Here is a 22,231-nt window from a genome sequence, read left to right as displayed (position 1 = left end):
TGTCAACTTTGTATACTTTATGCACCGTCCTAAACTGTTTCGTGACAGTCCTGAGTTTTTCCACCCATTTTTTTGTGATTAGCTTATTTTTCCTTCGTTCTATGGTGTCGTTTGTGAGATTCCTATTTAATATAATTATATCTTCCAGAATACGTTGAAATCTTTCCTCAAACATAAATTCGGCTTGGCCTGACTACGTTACTCAATTGTATATGGCGTAGTGTCTCGAAGTTGCAATTACTTCGTAAAGCTTATCATTGCCGTTAAGTATATCAAATATAACAAAATATAGCATATAAAATATTACAATAAAACATAAATGTAAGTAAAATAAAAGGATCAATAATATTGGATAACCGTCAATATTTAAAATGTCAGTAAATTAGTAAGAAAATTAAAAAAATCAAAATTTCAATATGAAAATTAAAAAAAAAGTAGTCATCAAACTTACTTCATAAGTAGTTAAACTGTATTGTATAAAAAGAAAAATTACTCACGAATATGGGCACATGTGTCTATGCGTCTGGTCCTAGATTCTGGACGTCTAACCTCAGCATCTTCATCGACTTAGATATTTTCTGTCGGATGTGGCGTCGAAGCTTCTTCTTCCATCGTCGATACAGTATCCATCCAACGATGATTAGGGCCAGGCTGAACGACACAATTCCCAAAATTCCAGGGATTGATAGCTTCTCGTTTTCGCCGGTTTCAGCTGTCACACCTCCGCTGTTGCCTGTTTGGTTTATAAAGATCTGTTCCTCTTTTTCTTTGTTCTGGTTGTTTCCCATCTTAAGTGTAGAGCTGTATACCGCAATCTATATGCGAACCAGAAAACTCCATTCTTTAACTCAAGGCAGGATCGCCATGTTAAGTTGGGGGTTGCTAGACGAAGACACTACCCCGAACAAACAAACTTAAACTTTTTACAGAAACTTTATTCTTTATATAATTAAGTGGACATTACGTTGACCTTGAGATAGGTCGGGGATAACCCATTTCTCGGTAACTATATCCCCTGACTACGCGCTAGAGAGTGCAACGACAACAACGATGTCTCAGGTACTCGACCTTCCTATTTATATCTGTTATAGTTCAAAACAGTGCCAATTTGTATGACCATATATGGTGAGGTACTATACGTACATTAAAAATGACGTGTGCTTTCTTTGCAGTCTTTCAAAGAGAGTTCAATACTTTGAACTTTGCTACTATGGTAGTAAATTATACAAATTGCAATTATAATATTATGACCTTATTTTTATAACAAATAATTTAGAAAAATTCCGCGAGGGTCGTCGTGTACCATCACAATAGAGTTCATGAGAAGAAGCTGTAGAGTGACAAGAATAGATCGTATTAGAAATGAGTAGATAAAACGAAGATTGGTAGTAGAACAAGACATTCAGCTACATCGAAGAAAAACGTTTAATTTGGTATGGGCATGTGAGAAGAGCAGGTCGTACAAGGTGGATATCAAAGATTTCGGATTGGATCCCAATAGGAAAGAGAAGAAGAGATATACCCCGAAAGAAGAGATATACCCCGAAGATCATCGAGGGATGAAGTGGATGAGGCCATGGAAAGATGAGACCTTAGAGACGGAGAATAGCAGAACAGAAAGGACTGAAAACGTTGGCTGAAAGAAGGAAGGCGGCGACAGCCGTAAAAACCTTAATATAGATAGATCAAGACAGTAATAAATAAATTAGTAATACCAAATTAGATCACCAAGATCGTGTCCCATCCAGATTCGTAAATGATAAAATCTCAGGAAAACTTCACACACCAGCATATCAACTCATTAAAAATATGTCTTACAAGCCTCAACAACCTTTGGACAACGCAATTTAGCAAAATGCAAATAGGCCGGGTTTTTATTAAGAGGTATTCTTTCACCTTCACTGAGCTTGTTCCACGTATGCAATACGTAAGTATTTTTTGTTTTGTTGATAACTTCATTAAAATCCTCTTCCCTAAAATATTTCCGCCACAGCGAGTAAGGTATGGGGTAAAATGTCTCCATTGGATACATTGTAAGTCCAGTACAATTTTTCGTTAGCATTTCGGATGCTATTGTTACATTGCAGCTTTCCTTCATTACTCTAAAAAAAAAATAGATTTTCTTTTTAAAAATTTCGTAGGGAAAGAATCATAGTTTTAAAATAAATAATAACCTTATTTGAAGTTTCTGATATTAGTTCAGAAGTCAATAATTTCCTTTCTGTCTTGTTGAACCAAGGTTTTCATTTTATTATTTAGAAATAATGGATTAACAGTGTTAGATATACAGGGTGTCCAGGAATCTCTAACGACAAACGAAGACAGGGGATTCCTCAGATAATTTTAAGACAATTTAACCCATTTCACCTAGTCCTAAAATGCTTCCTAAGGGAGCTAGAGTTTCTGGACACCCTGTATATACGTATACAGGATGTTTCATTAATAATTGTCCATATAGTAACTGGCGAAACCTTAGCACAAAATACGAAGATTTAACCTAAAACACTTAAATAAAATGTGGTTCCTTATTGAGTTACAGGGTGTTTTATCTAAAACTTTAAAAACTATTTTTGCTCAGCATTTTAAAACTATTCGACGTATCCTTTTCATACTTGACAGGAAGTATAGGTACTGTACAAACTACTAAATTATGTCCAACAAACGTTTCTGGCTATTACTAGAGGCGCACAACGGGGGAAAGTGAATGGTTGACCCTTTCTAAATTCTACGCCACTGGCGAAATTGATATTTTAGTTCAATTTTTTCGATTCTCCAATATTTTCTATGAAATAATATACTCTTCATTCGTAACGATAAAGTCATTAGATTTCGAGATCTTTGAAGTGAAAAATGAAACGACACGGTTATTTTGATCAGTGTATTGTGTCGCTTCATTTTTAATTTCAAATATCTCGAAAACTAATCATTTTATCGTTACGAATGAAGAGTATATTATCTACATAAAAAGTATTGCAAAATCAAAAATTACACTAAAATAGCAATTTCGTCAGTGGCGTAGAATTTGGGAAGGGTCAACCAGCCACTATCCCCTGTAGTACGCCTCTGGTAGTAGCTAGAAACGTTTATTTATCTTAGTTTAGTAGGGTGTACAGTACCTACATTTTCTGCCAAGTATGATAAGGATATGTAAAATAGTTTTAAAGTACTGGCTACAAATAATTTTTAAACGCTTTTCTTTAGTTCAATAGTTTGCATCAAATCTTTAGACGTTAATTTGACTGACTTTTCTTCAATGCAAATGAATGAAAATTTGCAAGCATATGTATTCGCGGGAACAATACACGAATAGTCATTAATTTTTTTTTTATATTTATTAATTGTTTAAATAAAAAAAAAACGATTTTAATGGAAAATGCTTAAATTCTCTTTTTTTTTACAATGTAGAAACTTGAAACTTTTACGGATTGTAGCTTTTAGAAAGGAACCACATTTTATTTAAGTGTTTTAGGTTAAATCTTCGTATTTTGTGCTAAGGTTTCTCCAGTTACTATATTGACAATTATTAATGAAACACCCTGTATAGTATACTAAGAAAGTTGAGACCGTGACCGGTCTCAGATGGAGGAAGAGTTCTGAATTCTTTAGAGGTCTACTGAATTCAGAATTCAGCAGAGGTCTGAAGAAAAAGGGTTACAACTAGGACAAAACATAATATCTAGAATATACAGGGTGTAACAAAAATACAGGTCGTAAATTAAATCACATGAAGAGTACAGGGGAAAAACAAATAATATCACTTTTTCATGAATTTTGGCTTTTCTCGCCATGGGGTAGCAATAACTGAGTACTGTCGACTAGACTATCGATTCAGAACAATAACCAGAAAGATCAGTTTATATAAATTATTTAAGATTTGTATCCAGGCGAAGGACCAGGATTTTCCGCACGCCACTGGACAAAAATAAGGAATGTTAGCAGTTTTTTGGTGCATTATTAAATTAATAACTTAATATAGATTAATATTATATTAAGATTATATACCAATAATTGCTAGAATTCTGCTAAGATTATCCTAAGTAGTTTGTAGATATCATAAGAATTAAACATTTTTTGGTGTTTATCTCAATATGTATAAAATGTGACATTCCTTGTTTTTCCCCTGTACTCTTCACGTATTCTGGGACCAAAAATACTTGCATTGAACCTAACTTACCTTATTTAGTATACATATGCACATAAAAAAGTTACAAAATGAAAATCGATTTTTCCAATACATCAAAAACTATTATAGATACTTTATTAAAAATGGACATGTAACATTCTTATGGCAGGAACATCTTAAAAAATATACAATAGTGAAATTTGTGCACCCCATAAAAATGGGTTTTGTTCCCTTAAACTCCCCTCCAAACTTTTGTGTACGTTCCAATTAAATTATTGTTGTGTTACCACTAGTTAAATCCAATGTTTTTAAAACTTTTTTGCCTCTTAGTACTTTTTCGATAAGCCAGTGTTTATGGAGATATTTGAAATATTTGTCGAATCCACCACATGTTTGTATATAATGGTTAACACATTGAGTGCCACGATGGTAACACAAAAATAGGGTTCCACAGGCTGAAGTTGTCAAAATGAAGAAAACAAATATAAAACATGGTCTTAATATGCTAGTTTAAAAAAAACCTGTAAGAACATGATTTGATTGTTACATGACGTCATTTTTAGTATGTATCCGCATTGGATACACGCCGCCACATGTATCCGGCTACACGATTTTATGTATCTAGAAACAGTTTCATTTCGTTCACTTTATCGAAAAATACTATCTTTTAATTTGTTTTTTAACCCACAAATGTTTTATTATATACATTTTTTTTCTGTATAAAATAAATAAATTGTTTCATTTCCCTTTATTTTGTTTCAAAATATGTCTAGGCAAAAATCATCTCAGTACCTGCAGTCCAACCAGAGTTTTGGATTTCGTAGGCAACTACTTACAAGCACCCATAAAGATATTTAGACAGACGGTGTGTGCACGGCTCAAAATACAAAAATACATGTGCATCCACATTGAATACACGCGGCCACTAAATTAGTGTGACGCGTGTATCCATGTTGGATACATGTGGCACTGAACGTGTTAAGTACAATTATAGAGACCTGTTAATAATAATCTGAAAAATTAATTTACATTTTTAGGTATATTTTGAAACATATTAAAAAATAAGCCACATCTCGATAAAAGGTGGGTTATCGAAAAAATACTAAGAAGCAAAAATATTAAAACAATGTGTTTAACTAATGGTACCACAATATTAGTTTAATTGGAAAGTATACAAACATTTGGGGGGTTTAAAGGAAGAACACCCCCCGTCAAATTTTTATGTAAACATATTGAAAACGAAGATGCATTTCGATAAAAACTGGCTTATCGAAAGAATATTAGAAGCAAAAAGTTTTATAAACATTGTGTTTAACTAATGGTACCACAATGGTAATTTAACTAGAACGTACACAAAAGTTTGGGGGGTTTAAAGGAACGAAACGCCATAAAATTTTGATGTGGTGTACAAATTTCACTGTTATTTTTCTTTAAGATGTTTCTCCCAGAAGACTGCCACATGTCCATTTTCAATAAAAAATCTCTAATAGTTTTCGATAGATTGGAAAAAATCGATTTTCATTTTGTAACTTCATAGGGCTGTAACTTTTTTTATGTGCACATTTGTACTAAGGTAAGTTAGTTTCAATTGAACTATTAGGCTATTGATTATGTACTATAGAAAGGAACTACAACGTTAACGGGGTTTTATTACTTCATATGGTGCGCGGATATGCTACCATTTAAAGGGGTGCGTTTTTGAGAAATGGGTGAATTAGTCCCTGGGCACAGGTTACATTAGGGTGAGTTCTATGCACTTTTGGTACAAACACGTCTACATAAAAATTGTACCTGGTTAAATTTCCTATCTAAATATAACTTTTTAAAGTCAAAGATACTTTTTTTTACAAAAATATATTCAAAAGAAAAAGCCCAAAGAAACCCAAAAGAAAGAAATTTTGTTTTTTGTCCCATAACTTTTGTCCACGGGGATATAGGTATAGACATTGCTTCACAGAAAAAAAACTTACATATTTTCTCTTTAAAATGATGCTTAGTAGAGGTCGTTAGGATTTACAGTTTTCGCAATATGATTTTTCAAAGTTCGCCACTCACAGCAATTTTGGGCAATTTTCCTTGTTTTTTCGCAAATATTTTTCTGTAACTTTTTTCTACGCAACTTTAGGCATATGCAATGGTACACGTAAAAGGAATGGAAATCAATTACCTTTAAAATGTTCTACTGTATAATGTTGTACGACTTCTTTTAAAGAGGTTATCTTTTTCAAGATTTTATACTTTTAACAAGTTTTTATATTTTTTACGATTATTTTTTAAATTTCCCATTATAACTTTTTTTCTTCTACATTTAGGTATATATTATATAATAAAAAACTAAAGCTTATTCTGTTTACTTTAAAATGGTGTATTATAAAAAATTCTAGGATTATTTTTGAATAAGATATGCTTTTTCAAAATGTAATAAGTACTTGCAACGATTTTTGATTTTAGGATTATTTTTTAAATTTCTCCTTATAACTTTTTTATGTGATTGTGTGTTATGATTGAATCTTATTTTTTATAGGTAATACTTTGGATCCACTTGACTCGGCCGGGCAAACTTCAAAATATGGATTAATTCCAATATTTACTGTCAAAGCTCCTGCACCACAAGCTTTGCTTGAAAAAATAGCATGTAAATGTACCAAAGGATGTACAAAAAACTGCGGTTGTAGGAAGATAGGAATTAGTTTTTCAATATTCTGCAAAGGGTGCATGTGAATGGGTACTAATTGTGGGACTCTAAGATAACTGAGGTGTCAGAGGAAGATATTGAAGCTAATGCTAACGAAGAGATGGTCTTTGATTTTGAAATTTTTTAAATGTCAACGTTTAAATAATTTTAACTAAAGTGATGTTTTCTAAGACTAATGTTTATGTAATTTTTGTAAAAGAAATAATTTTAAATAATACAGGTAAAAAAATATCAAAGAATCACTCGGTTTCCATTATTTAAATATAGATGATACACCATTTTAAAGAACAGAAAGTAAGCCCTCTTTATTCAGCAATATATAGTATATTAATGTACAAGAAAAAAAAAGTTATAATGAGAAATTTCAAAAATAATCGTAAAAAATGTAAAAAATAATATTTTTTTTATATTAGGTATTATATATTATATAACATAATATTATATTATATATACTATATATAATATAATAATATATAATATACAATATATCATATAATAATATAATTTTATTTTTATATTATATTATAAAAAATCGTTAAAAGTATAAAACTTTGAAAAACCATAATCTCTTTAAAAAAAAGTCGTACAACGTTAGACAGTAGACCATTTTAAAGCTAATTGATTTCTATTTCTATTACGTGTACCATTTCATATACCTAAAGTTACGTGGAAAAAAGTTACAGAACAATATTTGCGAAATTACAAGGAAAATTGCCCAAAATTGCTGTGAGTGGCGAACTTTGAAAAATCATATTTCGAAAACTATAAATCCTAATTACCTCTACTACACAACATTTTAAAGAAGAAATATGTAGATTTTTTTTCTGTAAAGCAATGTCTATACCTATATCCTCGTGGACAAAAGTTATGGGACAAAAAACAAAATTTCTTTCTTTTGGGTTTCTTTGTGCTTTTTCTTTTGAATATATTTTTGTAAAAAAAAGTATCATTGACTTTAAAAAGCGATATTTAGATAGGAAATTTAACCAGGAACAATTTTTATGTAGGTATGTTTATACCAAAAGTGCATAGAACTCACCCTAATGTAACCTGTGCCCAGGGACTAATTCACCCATTTCTCAAAAACGCACCCCTTTAAATGGTAGCACTCCGCGGTTTTTTCATATATAGATGTCCATTGACCATATGAAATAATAAAACCCCGTTAACGTTGTAGTTCCTTTTAGCTATCTTATTTTGAATATAATCAATAGCCTATATTTGTGGTCCCGGAATATCTGATTTAATTTATGACCTGCATTTTTGTTACCTGTATTTCGACTGTATTTTGTCCCTGTATATTTAAACATATAACCACTATACAAACAGATCTGTACATTTTTCTACTTACGAAGAAACTATAACTGGTCCATTACTTCCCCAAACTTGACCATTGAATTTATTTTTTAATCTATTCACGCAATTATCAGCCAAACTATGTCCAAAACCATCGGCTTCAAAGCTGACAACACCTGCTGCTACTTCGTTCGGACTCTGTAGACCTGCATAATTCAACGGTAGATCCTGTAAGGATTTTATCACTACCACATCCAAATCCAAATAAATACCACCATATTTCCACAGTGTTAGATACCTGAAAAAAACACTTTTCATTATTTCCTAAAAACTTTAGGCAGGAATTAGAAGCAGGGAGCAATAGTTTAGCTTATAGACAAGAGGCAGCGCTGAAAAATCTCTTTGAATTTACTAAAGCTAGATTTTTCACAGTTGATTACTGTGAGTGTGTAGAGTGTAGAGAAACATACTGCGGTCGGTCAAGCGAAACGTAGAACAGGGGTTACTGAGAGGGTATCAAAGTTGCTTTCCCACGAAGGTAATTAAATCCATTTACTAAGGCTGAAAATCAGTACACACATTCTAAATTAAATATAAATAAAAGTTATTATAGTCGGTCAGCTGTATGACGCGACAGAGCCGGTCGGTCGGCCCCAATAGTCGATTGAGGAAATGAATCATTTTTTCGTCCAGCATAGATTTACTTGAAACTTTCACAGGAGGTAGGGAATAGTCCAAGGATCATTTTCTATATTATGCCGGTATCATACACTAAAACCTTGGGGGTGGTTGCCACCCCATCTCGGGGGTGGGAATTTTTTATTACATTTTAACCATGGAATTCGATGGAAAAAATGATTCTAAGAAAAAAATGTTTTTTACATCTTCTTCGTAAAACTAATATTTTTCGAGTTATTCGCGCTTGAAAATAACAGTTTTTCGACGAATAAATCGACTTTTTTAGAGGGTTTTTGAGAATTCCTCGAAAAATATTCTATATATTTTTGGCGATAAAAAGTTTCTTTAAAAATAATTTTGTAGGATTTTTAAAGAGCTATAAGACTGTGTAAATTAAATTCCGTAAGATCCCTTAGTTTTGGGGCGGGTTTAAAGGGCTCGAATAAGGGCGTGTTTGCTGGTAAATAGAGGATTTAAACAGCTATATCTGGCTAACCATTGACTGTAATGAAAATCTATGTACAGAGAAATTTTAGCCATTAAAAAAGCTACAATTTAGTAATTTATAATTTTTTTCATATCTTCAGTATTTTCGGAGATATTTTGAAGTAAATGGTGAAAAATACCAAATTGCAAAAAATCAATTTTTCTTTAAACTCCAATTTTTTCAAAATTAGGCATTTTAAATAGGTCAAACTCCTTGAGTGTATTGATAATATAAATATAAAAGGAACTACAAAAAGGTTACCAATTTTGAATTATGAAGGTAGTTAGGGGGTTGTTTTCACTGATTTTTTCGTAGAGAAAATCAGGTACCGACATTTTTTTTATTATAAGTCGCTAAATTTTACGCTAGAAACTTTTTATTATTTTTTTTGAAAGGTATAATGGTATACTTGAAAAAATATTATTTAAGTTTTCCTCGAAAAAATGCAAATTTTTCCCATTATTTGGCTTTGAATATTCCAAATTATGCATTTGACGAAAAAAGATAACTTTTAACATGCCTTATCTCGGTTTGTATTGGTCTTAAAGATATTATAGGAAAAGAATTTGGTTTGTGTTACCAAAAGATATAATTTTAATAACCACATTTTTTTTTATTAAATGCATATTTTTCGAAGTATTCTCAAAAAACCCTCTAAAAAAGTCGATTTTTTTAACTGGAAGATCCAGTTTGAGAAGACCTAATGGGAAGATCCAGATATTGAGTTATCTCATCTCTTGGTTCTGAGATCTTCCTGTTTTTCGTTGTGTGAGCTATTTTTTTGTTTGTTTGAGGATTATATATGTGCCTCCGACAGTATAGACAGAAAGCGCATTATTTAAAGCCAAGGTAGAATTCAATATCCCAATACATGTAGTGAGGTTGGTGAAAGCAACCCTCTCAACAGTCGAGTGTAAGGTTAGAGTGCAGATTGGAATATCAAGAATTTTCCAAGCACATACATGTCTTCGACAGATAGCCTATCGTGTCTTCTATTCAACATAGTCCTAGAGAATGCTATGAGAGAATCTGGAATAACAACAAGAGGGCCATTATTAATAGGAGGGTAAAAATACTAGCGTATGCAGACTACATTGATATCATAGCAAGTGTTCAATTTTCACATGCAAGAAATAATTTTTATATTTTTTACTGCATTAAATCTCTTATTATAACCCTTAATTTAAATAAGTCTCAAGCCAGCCCTGTTCCATATCTCCTATTTTTACCCTCTCTCCTCAACCCCTACAGACAGACGACAGACAATTTTGGATTCGGGACAGGAGAAATCATCCTCTATCTCATTAGCCGTTCTACGATCAAGAAGTAACTTTCTTCTCCGACACCACCGTAGGGTGAGCCAACCTCCTCTCGGCCTTCTCAGCCTTTCTTTTGGGCTGAAACGAAATAGCAGTACGTTTTAAGTTACGTGCACGAACAGTAATCATAAACAGTAATTCGGGAGTGACGCCATACACGATTTCGCAACGGTCAAAACGCGAGGCACGTGGTACGGAAACAATCAACTCGTATGTGACCGGCTTCAGTGTTCCAGACAAGGCCTCACAGTTTGGTAAGACTTTATACACATATTAATATTGTCTGTATAAAACCTTATACCTTATTCTCCCACTTAAATTTGAACCAGTAAATCCTCATACAGCCCAACTCTAAGATTGTATTCACAATCTCATATATACTATTGTGTTTTCAAATTATCAATCAAAGGCAAAATGAAAATTAAGGTGGGTTTTAACCCACGATCTAACTAAACTATCCCTGCCTATACTCTAACTAACTGGGCTATCTACCATGTCCCACGGTAGTCAGTATGTTTCTTAATGGTCTCCTAATGCGGCCGATATTATAGTGGTAATTACAGATTGTTGCCAGATCTTGCGTTTTTTTGAAAATATAATGAACTTTCGTATTTCGAATAGAACACCCTGTATATTTTTGCCTTTTGAACCATATAATAACTACTAATTAATTTTCATGTAATATTTCCTATACCGAAATGCCGTAATTTCTGAGTTATTTCTATATTTATTTAAAAAAAATTAAACAAATTATAAAAATCAATTGTTTCAGCCCTGGTTGACTTATTTTAGGTTCTTTGAATCATATGGAACAAAAAAGGTCTTTTGTAGTTTTTGTCTAAAGTTATTCGTTTCCGAGTTATAAACAATTTAAAACTGAAAAAAATTGAAAAATGACGATTTTCATGGCTCAAAAACACAAGTAAAAAATATTATTTTCGAAATCTCGAAGTGCCTAAACTGAAGTTTAAACTTTATTTATCAGTTGTCGATAAGTAGTTTGTTTATTTCACTTTAAAAAACATTGTTTTTTAGTTTTTAATGCTCATCGCCCATCCTCTCATAAGTTCTTCATTAACAATAAAAAACAATGGCAAAATCACACATCGGCCAATATCTCTTTTTATAATATAATAACAAATATCTCTTTTTTTTTGAAATTTTAAGGTTTTGTAACATTTTACCGTGCGCGAATGGACTATACAGGGTAGCCAGGTATTATCTTATCTAGTGCTTTTTCAGCAAAAAATTTTGTTTGGCCGATTGATCTAATATCTAATTGCACACCTTGCAAACCGTTTATAAGTAGACGTTTAGTCTTTACGATATGAATAAGGAAAAACATTTGAGTGGTTGTCCGTAACTGTAACAGTGGATATTGGATATGGTATTCGTATTACATTTTTATCACCTTATAGGCGACATACTTCAGTTTCAATGCGATATTATTATACACACAACACAAGAAGATTATTCTATGAAAGGTTGCTATTCTCAAAATCTAGACAATTGCTCAATTGTAATTAATTTCGGAGCGAAGGCGTCGTCTGATATTAGGAAAGAATGAAATATTTTATTTTTACATTGTATAATAATTTATTATGACCTCTGAGTACGTATCCAATAAATACGTGTTCATATTTTAAATTCGGTATGTATGTATGTTCTCGTATTGTTCATAATGCGAATAAATCCAATTTTCCAAATTTTTGTTACATATTTTTTTTGTATCTCATAGTCTCTAAGCATATACCATACATTTGTACTGAGGTAAGTTAGGTTCAATCGAACTATTTTTGGTCCAAGAATATGTGATTAAATTTATGACCTGTATTTTTGTTACACCCTGTATTATTCCATAAAACGACACTCAAACTGCAAGACGAAAGAGTCTCGCAGGCTTAGTCTTGTTCTTGCTCAAGTCTTGCACGGTCAGTCTTGGTCTTGGTCTTGCTAAAATAAGGCGGTCTTGGTCTTGATCTTGGTCTTGCTAAAACGCAAGAACAAGACCAAGACTGCAAGACCAAGACCGATTTTGGGCAACACTACCTTAAAAGCTGACTCGAGAAAGAGAGATGGAATGGTGTTTGATGGAAATGTTCAATCTGGAGTACGCGGCACCAGCCTGGAGTGCGCTATGGAAATATAGGCAGTACAAGTCTGCGACTGCCCTGTGGCTGAGCACCGTCTCCATACATTTGTAGGGAAGAGGGAGAGAAAGAGTGAAGGAAAGAGAGAGAATGATATAGAAAGAGAGAGAAAGAGAGAGAAAGACAGGGAGAAAGATAGAGAAAGACAGAGAGAAAGAGGGAGGATGTTTCAGCGGAGAAATAGGGAGATACAAGTTTACAGCTTATTCGTTTTTTATGACAATAAGAAAGTAATATCTTACCTCAATACGTCACTTGCATGTGACACAACATACTTAGATTTCTCAATCTTTCCGGAAGTCCACAATGTCTCCACTGGCGAACCTTTAACGTAGTTTTCGTAATTCAAATGTAGAATATGAACATTTTTATAACTTAATAAACTTCTTAAAAAATGATCTGATTCATCTCCTTCAAATCTAAATATCCCTGGCGAAGCATACAGTAAATATACATCAAGATCTGGATTCATCTTGGCTGCACTTTCCACAGCACAGGCTTGTCGTGAATTAATGACTATTTTGCCGTGGTCAAATGAGTGGCACGATGTTTCATGGAAGAATATAGATTTTCCTGGTCTTGGATTAAAGTCTGAGATATCAGGTAGAGATTCTACGTTTTCTCGATAACAATGAATATGATTCTCTGGAGAAGCTGAAGTTGTAGTTTTAATGGTAGTTGAACTTGTCGTTTTAATAGTAGTTTCTACGAGTTCTGCTGTTTTTATAAACGAATTTAGCGTACATATGGACTCAAATTTTTTAATTAGATAACTGTTGGTATAGTTAAAAGAAATTAGCATCATGCTAGCTGTTACAAATAGTATTGCTACAAACGTGCATAACAACAGACGGCCATGTCGGTAGAGAAGCATACTGAGTAATACCCCACATAAATTTTTCTGAAGATCTAAAAATAAAAATAAAAAAGTTTGTAATACAGATTTTTTCCTGATAAAAAAAGTGTTACTAAAACATAAATTAAAACTGGATAGTCCCTGGGAGTGGGCTGTATATCATACATATAGTTAAATAACTTTTAACATGAATTAAAAACTCCTTTATATCATTGGTATAATTTAATCCACAATTTAAAATTCTAAAATATTTAAATGGATTACATTAGTCGTTCAGAACAGTTTCGGACATATCAGTCCATCCTCAGTGAACTCAGACTCAGTTGGCAGACGAATGTAGACCACAGAGTACGGGACACAATTTCAGAGTACAGAAATCTCAGGTTTCCTGAAAGTTATCCAGGTTCAACGGCTTTAAGTCTTATTATCTTTACAAAATAATTTAAATTTCATATTAAATCTAACTACTGTTTGATTTTGGGGCTATTTAGCTATACCAACCTTAGTTTTATAGCAATCTCTCTCTTGCTACAAAAGTAAGAACACTGCGACGCTACGTATTCTCTGTCCTTTTTTATGGTGTTAAATCGTGGATAGAAAGCATTTGAGATGTGGCTTTATAAAAGACTACTTAAAATCCCAGGGACTGACTGAGTCACAAATGAGGGGGTCTTCAAAAAATGAAGAAGAACCAAGAGGTACTGATCACCATCAAATCTAGAAAGTTACAGTACTTCGGACACATTATGCCAAATGAATCCAGATATGCTTTCCCACAAACCCATCTTGCAAGGTTAAATATTTGGAACGCGAAGTCCAGAAAGAAAAAGAACATTCTGGTTAAAGAACATCAGAACCAGATTTAACACATCTGTGAAGCTTTTCCGCGTTGCTATAAATATAAAAAGATTGCCATGATGATCACCAAGATTCGTCACAAATAGGCATATCAAGAAGAACAAGAAAAGCCGATAAATAGTTTTAAAATGAGGAAGACGAAAAGTCTCAGATACAAAGTTCACTACAATTAAACAATTAAAATAATTGAAAGAAATAGCTATTTGTATAACAAGGGAGGAAAGTGCTACATTTCCTCCCGAGAATGAAGTTTACTGCCCGACGCGTAGGGAGGCATTTAAGGGAGGAAAAGGCACTTTAATCCCATGTTACACATATGGTTTTTCCATCTTCCTCAAATAACAAGTCAATTTTTCATTTTTATTAATTTATTTATGTAACTAGCCAACAACATTTATTAGAACTAAAACTAACAAGTAGGTACAATATAACTGTCAAATATAAGTCAAATTATTAATGTAAACATTGTTAAATCCAAATAACAATTTACTGTTTTTTACCATTCTACAAAATACAGGCTGTTTTATAAATAAACGTTAAAATGTATAGATACTTACGTAATAGAAAATAGATATTGTACAGGGCGTCAATAAGTTATATTTCATGAATGAAATACCATGACGTCACTTTTACTTTTCCTCCCTAGGGAGGAAAAGTACAACTTTGCTCCCTACAATCAGGTCCGGAAAAGTATACTTTCGGTAGAGGTAGGTGGAAAAATAATAAACAATATTTTAAATCTAAGACTTTTCGTTAAAAGAAACTGCTTTCTGTCTGCATCCTGAATCTCCGGCTCTTACAACTTATAAGCACGGAGGCGATGAATATAGAAGAAAGCATATAGGACACGGTCACGTATCTACTTTCTTTTCGTCTAGGAAAAGGGCCGAAAACTGTTGAAACTGTCTTTAGACCCTTTTTCTAGACGAAAAGAAAGTAGATGCGTGACCCTGTCCTTTCAGCTTTCTTCTATATTCGTCGTCTCCGTGCTTATAAATTGTAAAAGCCGGAGATTGAGGATGCAGCCAGAAAGCAGTTTCTTTTAACGAAAAGTCTTAGATTTAAAATATTGTTTATTATTTTTATTTCAATTATTTTAATTGTTTAATTGCAGTAAACTTTGTATCTGAGACTTTTCGTCTTTCTCGTTTTACGAGAGATGTCGCTGATTTGCGTCTCAAAGGTGGAATTATTGCATTCGCGGTAATTTCCCTTAAATAAGGTAGTCTGTTGGTGTTTGGTTCAGAGTTGTGACTGCATAGCTCCATTGATAACGCTTGAGAGGCAGAAATAGCTATCTGGAGATGGTTGTCTAACTCTGAATCAAATAAAAACCTCGTTGAATATGCCCAAAAGCTTGTAAAAATCACACTGTACTAAAAACTACAGAAGTAAATTTCACAAAATTTTTGGCGACTCTGGCTAAATATGGTACCTATGTATGTGCAAAATAATATTTCAGAAATTATTTTTTCTACGAGCGTGCAAAAATGTCTACTTTCGCGCACGCATTTTAGTTTAGAAAGTTTTACTTTTCCGCACGCGTTTTACTTTTCCGCACGCGTTTTACTTTTCCGCACGCGTGTTAATTTAGATATGTTAATATGGCCTTAAAGTAATTATAATACATGCAATAAACTAATATTTAGATATTATTTACTAATTTATTTCAAATATATCTTATTGTGTTCATGTTTTAAAAAATTAACGCGAGAATTCGATGAAATAAAATAATTTTGACATAATATTGAAAGTCAAATTGGTAGACAATAAGAGTGGTTTTGAATCGTCGTCATGGAAACCAAGATCGTCGTCATGATAACCAATTATGCTGAAATTTTGGTTTTGAAAACCTTGTCAAAGAAATAATTTGTGTATGTATTTTCACTAATAATTGCACAAGAGCTCTAAAATTCTATATTAATTTTAGAGATCGAGTGCAATTTGTTGCGATTATTTCATGAATAAAACTGTTCAACACCAAAATTTTATTGTAATTTATTTATGTAAGTACAAATTAGTACAATTAAACACACAGTTGCTATAAATATTAATTTGACGCTTGAAAGTCATCACTTTTATAATTTTTAAAACATTAATTGTCATTAATGTCACTGAATGTATTTTTTCGTAGCAACGAAGGGCATCTGACGTAATATATTTGACGACGGGAAATTATCAAAAATTATCGATATAATTTAGATTTCTGTAGCTTTCTATTGGTCAGAATCTCCTATGAATGAAATAATCATATTAATTAGATTAGTTGATTAAGATGTGGTCATATTTTAAAGACTCGTAGAAAAGATATTGTTCCTAACGCTTGCAGAAAGTCTCTTTTCCGCACTCGACTGCTTGCCGAACTTCCGCTTCGCGTCGTTTGGCAAACTGCAGTAGCGTGCGGAAAAGCATGACTTTCTGCACTTGTTAGGAAAATAACTATTGTTGACTTCATTGTAATTGCTGCATGTAATGATAATTTAAATTTAATAAGCCGAAAACAACTAGATAACTAAATGTATGTATTTATGCACAAATGAAAATTTTTTAGTTTAAGGAAGTTTACTTTTGTACGCATAAATGTGTTTTGTTATCGTTCCGAATTTAATATTTTATTCATAATTCTTCTAATCCACAAGAAATGTAATGAAATGTAAAGATAAAATCGAGGAAAAAGCGAACATGGCAGATGAACAACAAGGCTTGCGGAAGATCCGCAGCACAATAGACGCAATTTTTATTATCAGACAAATAATAGAAAAGTATATTGAATATGGAAAACCAGCATACATGTGCTTTGTAGATTTAAAATTGCTCTTGACTGGGTGAGGCGAAATGACATCTTAAATTTATTACAAGCTGAACAAATGGACCATCAGATAATAAGGATAATAATTAATGAAATTAACAAGAACAACAAGACCAGAGTTATAATGTCAACAGGAGAAACAGACTACATAGAAATAAAAGCAGGAATGCGCCAATGAGACTCGCTCAGTCTATTGTTATTCAATATGGTGACGAATCAAATAATTCACGAAGTATGGATACTACATGGGAGCACATAAAATCACGATATTATGCTATGCCGATGATGCAGTACTAATTGCTGGTAACGAGGATGACCTACAAAGGCATCTCCACACCTTCAATATCACAGCAATCAAACTTAATATGAGAATATCAGTAGAAAAAAACTAAATGTATAGTTATCAGTAAAGAGCCGCGTAAATGCAAACTAGAAATATACGGCAAAATTGTAGAACAAGTAATAAAATTCAGTTACCTAGGAGTAGAAAACACTAGTGACAGGAATATAAGAACAGAGACCACAAGGCAAGCAGCAAAAGCAGCAAGAGTAAATGGTTACCTCCGAGAAACCATATGGCGAAACAAATATCTGACCACGGAACGCAAAATAAAAGTATACAATACAACAGTAAGAGAAAATCCTAACATATGCAATGGAGACAAGGACCGATAAAAAAAGACGAAAAAACAAATCAACAATATCGAAATGAAAGGATTAAGATCAGTAGCAGGCAACTCAATAAGAGACAGACAAAGACAAAAAATTCAAAATATTAACAGGTGGATAAAAACAAGAAAAAAAAACTGGAACGAACATGTAAACCGAATGGGACCAGATAGATTAGCGAATATCTGTAAAAACAACAAGATGTATAGCAGAAGACCCGTTGGAAGGCCGCCGAAAAGGTGGAAAGAAAATGTAGTCAACAACAACCGAAAGAGAATAAGAGGCAGATAAACAGGAGTAATCCTAGCCGCACGAAGAAGAAGAAGAGACAAGAAATGGGGTAAAACTGTGTGAAAATTACAGAGGAATCGCACTCTTTGAAGTAGTATATAAGGTATTGGCAAAAATTATAAGAACTAGAATAAAAACCTATGAAACAGAGATAATAAGAGAATACCAGGCTGATTTCAAACAGAGAAGAACAACAACCAGTCAAATTTTTATATTAAAATAATTACCAAACAAAAAGTATGAACAAAATCTAGGTTTACATATGCTTTTTATTGATTTTAAACAGGCCTACGACTAAGCGGCAGGCCAGGACCGAAGAGCATTTGAAAATGGAAAATAATAAAAAAAGAAAGCAACATAAACCTATTGAAAAAGGCAAAAAATCTAACAAAAAGCATGCACAGATATGACACACTAATGCCTGGTTGCACCAACAATTCTCAAGCACCAGTTTAGCCCAGCTCAACTTATAGATAGGGCCGCCTTGCGTATCACTTACGTTGTACCATAATTTTCGATTCTTACCTTATCACCAATTGTATCTATTTTATATTATAATATTCTCATTCTCTCTCTCTCTCTCTCTCTCTCTCTCTCTCTCTCTCTCTCTCTTTCTCTCTCTTGTTGTTTCCCCATTACTGAGGATCGTGATTTCTTCCAATATTCCTAACAATGTTTCTCCATTGGTCTCTATCTTCAGCTGCTCTAATAGCCCAATAAATGACCGTTTTGGAGTATAATTTTCAGGGGCAACTGCGAATTGCATGAAAATTTGGATTTAGGTTCTACTTACCCTCCATTTTAAAGTTAAATTTGTGACGTTGGTTGCTTTTACTTAAGGGGGGGGTGACAGTGAACCCTTCTCGGGGGGTAAAAACATGTGTTTAAAATAAGCCCGGAAATGGATAAATTGGCAGATTATAAGCAACTTTTGTTCTATGAAGTTTCTTATGTAAGCCAATACTTTTAGAGTTATTCGCAATTAAAAATGTTGATTTTTTGACAAAAAAACTAACTTTTCAGACGGTTCTTCACATATAACTCAAAAAGTAAATATTTGATCGAAAAAAGTATTCTTAGTAAAAGTGTAGCTTATAAAAAAAAAACAAAAAAAATTTTGTTTCAGTAAAGTCTATAAATTGAGTAAAAGCTAAGTTGTAACTCATAAAAAATACGTTCTTATTCGTCTAATTCGAAATCGAATAATTCAACGTGAAATCACCGAAAAATTAAGCACTTTTCGGGAAAAGCTGATTAATATTTTTAAAGTGTTTAAAAAAGCTTCACATTTGCTTTTTAATAAAGTTTCTAGCATCAAAAATAAACGAGTTACACTGCAAAAACAAGTTGGTCCCTTTTTTTCCCAAAAAATGGTAAAAATCTCCCTATATTTAGCAACCTAAATAAAATTAATCGTTACCGCTTTACCATTTACTTTAAGTGTATGTGTATTGTTTATATATGTGTAAGTTTGATTGGTTTGAATGAAGTGTTTACTTTTGAAAAAATTTGGTTTTATGGTAAAAAAATTTTCTAAAAATTTTTGAAAAATTTCCTTTTTTCAAAATAACTTAAAAAGTATTAGTGATAAGAAAAATCTTATAGAATAAAAAAATGTAGGTTTTGGTATTATAAATATGCTAGTTTAATTTTGTTTTTCCATAAGACAAAATTGGTTCAGATATCACTGTTCGCTGTTCAAAATTTGCATGCACTCGTGATTAGTGACCCATTCAAGTTTTTTCAACTATACCCCTTTCAGAAATAAGCACTTTACCGGCGAAGGATCATATAAAAAATAGATAAGTAAGTAAATTGGTTGTAAAGCGCTAACGATTAATTTCATTTTAGGGAGCTAAACATGGGGAGACTTATATGACTTTTTTACAAAAAAAAAACGGGGCCAACTTTATTTTGAGCGTAACTCGCTCATTTTTAATGCTAGAAACTTTTTTTAAACAATTAAAATAAAGCTTTTCTTAAACACTAAAAAAGTTTAAATAGTTTTTTTTGAAAAGTGCTTAATTTTGCAGTGATTTTACCTTGAAATATTCGATTTGGAATTAGATGAATAAGAACGCATTTTTCATGAGCTACAACTTTGTTTTTACTCGATTGATAGACTTTACTGATACACCATTTTTTCCGGTTTTTTATAAGCTATACTTTTTCTAAAGATTTTTTTTCGATAAAATATTTTCTTTTTGATTTATTTGCGAAAAACCGTCTGAAAACGTAGTTTTTTTTGTTGAAAAATAAACATGTTCAATCGCAAATAACTCAAAAAGTATTGACTTACATAAAAAACTTTATAAAACGAAAGTTGCTTAAAATCAATCAATTTATCCACTTCCGGTATTATCGAACGTATGTTTTTTCACCCCCGAGAAGGGGTGACTGCCACCCCACAAGTAAAAGCAACCAACGGCACAATTTCAACTTTGAAGTGGAGGGTAAGTAGAACCTAAATCCAAATTTTCATGCAATTCGGAGTTGCCCCTGAAAACTACACGGTATCGCCGTATTTCCCGTTCATTTACTGGGCTATAAGAGATTCTTATTATATTATATTATATTAATTTTTATCTTATTCTTTTCTTAAGCTTAAGAACTGTTGGTGCAACCAGGTATAAGAATTTAAAAAAAGCTGCAACTCTGGATTTATTGCGTTTTGCTTTAAGCCCCTCAAATATACAGTTATGTAAGTACAGTTTTTATTATAGTTACATTATATACAAAAATAACAGTTTTAGTAATGTTAATTCACTCACCTTTAATTATTTGGTACAAAACTATTAACTTAACCAATGATTTCAGAATATTTAAAATACATTTCGTAGATACTCTGAAAAGTAATTCCAAAAATTTATCGTAATAATTAGAACTTTCTTTCGTGCGGTTACGTTCAATACTTCTTTTTGTAGTTTATAGTACAGCTATGTATGAATGTATTGTTATGATATCAGATAAAGGTATACCACAACTGTATCTTACTGATAAACATATGTGTATCCCGGTGAACAATTTAGATGCATACGGGGTGGATAAAAAAGGTGTGTGAAGTTTAAAGGGTTTAAATTTCGATATGATACGGGTGTTTTTGGGAGAGAACCCAGTTATGTTAAATATCATAGTTTGTAACATCTTCTTTTTCTCCTTCTTTTTTTGCTTTTATATAGGCAGTACTGCCTGTTTTTTTCAACGGGGCCTTTTATTCTGTCCCTAAATTGTCTTTTCGTTTTTTCCTTGGGCGTCCTATACTTCTTTTGCCTAACGGTGACTTGTTCCAGGCTATTCTTACTATCCTTGATTCACACATCTTGGTTATGTGTTGATTCCGCTCTTCTTTTCTTTTCTTTTCTTTTCTTTTCTTTTATTTTCTTTTCTTTTCTTTTCATTTCTTTTCTTTTCTTTTCTTTTCTTTTCTTTTCTTTTCTTTTCTTTTCTTTTCTTTTCTTTTCTTTTCTTTTCTTTTCTTTTCTTTTCTTTTCTTTTCTTTTCTTTTCTTTTCTTTTCTTTTCTTTTCTTTTCTTTTCTTTTCTTTTCTTTTCTTTTCTTTTCTTTTCTTTTCTTTTCTTTTCTTTTCTTTTCTTTTCTTTTCTTTTCTTTTCTTTTCTTTTCTTTTCTTTTCTTTTCTTTTCTTTTCTTTTCTTTTCTTTTCTTTTCTTTTCTTTTCTTTTCTTTTCTTTTCTTTTCTTTGTGTGTGTGTGTGAGAGATCCTGGCATCAGACAAAATCTATTTGCCACAAAACATGTAAATTCTTAATTACATTAAATGATTTCATATTGTCTATTTCTAAACTATACCGCTATTTTTGAATTTCTGATAAAATTAATGATGGAATCTAGTACCGCTTTATCTGAGGAAGAAAGGAGAGCTGTAATATTTAGTGGCAAGGGACACTCGTGATTAATTAGTTCTTGATACAGAATTGAAGAAGACTGAGAGTTCAGAGAACATTCTAGAAATATATGATTTAGATCACCAATGGATATATTG

The 22,231-nt window shown here is 32.2% G+C and overlaps 1 protein-coding gene across 1 annotated transcript in view; it reads right to left on the bottom strand.

Moving 5' to 3' along the window:
* Positions 1–21,198, bottom strand: part of LOC114332530 (lactosylceramide 4-alpha-galactosyltransferase) — a 107,199-nt gene extending 86,001 nt beyond the window's left edge. Inside the window, exons 1-4 of the mRNA XM_028282346.2 lie at positions 21,003–21,198; positions 12,991–13,657; positions 8,170–8,412; positions 1,832–2,102 (exon numbers count right to left, since the gene is read on the bottom strand). Of these exons, the coding sequence (XP_028138147.2) occupies positions 1,832–2,102; positions 8,170–8,412; positions 12,991–13,622 (1,146 nt within the window). The 5' untranslated portion in view covers positions 13,623–13,657; positions 21,003–21,198. The remainder of the gene's footprint in view (positions 1–1,831; positions 2,103–8,169; positions 8,413–12,990; positions 13,658–21,002) is intronic.
* Positions 21,199–22,231: the final 1,033 nt, after the last annotated feature.

The sequence above is a fragment of the Diabrotica virgifera genome, chromosome 5, assembly GCF_917563875.1.
Source record: "Diabrotica virgifera virgifera chromosome 5, PGI_DIABVI_V3a".
In the NCBI taxonomy this organism is placed as follows: domain Eukaryota; kingdom Metazoa; phylum Arthropoda; class Insecta; order Coleoptera; family Chrysomelidae; genus Diabrotica; species Diabrotica virgifera.
Note: the sequence above shows the minus strand (reverse complement) of the source record. Positions and strands in the feature narration are given on the sequence as shown.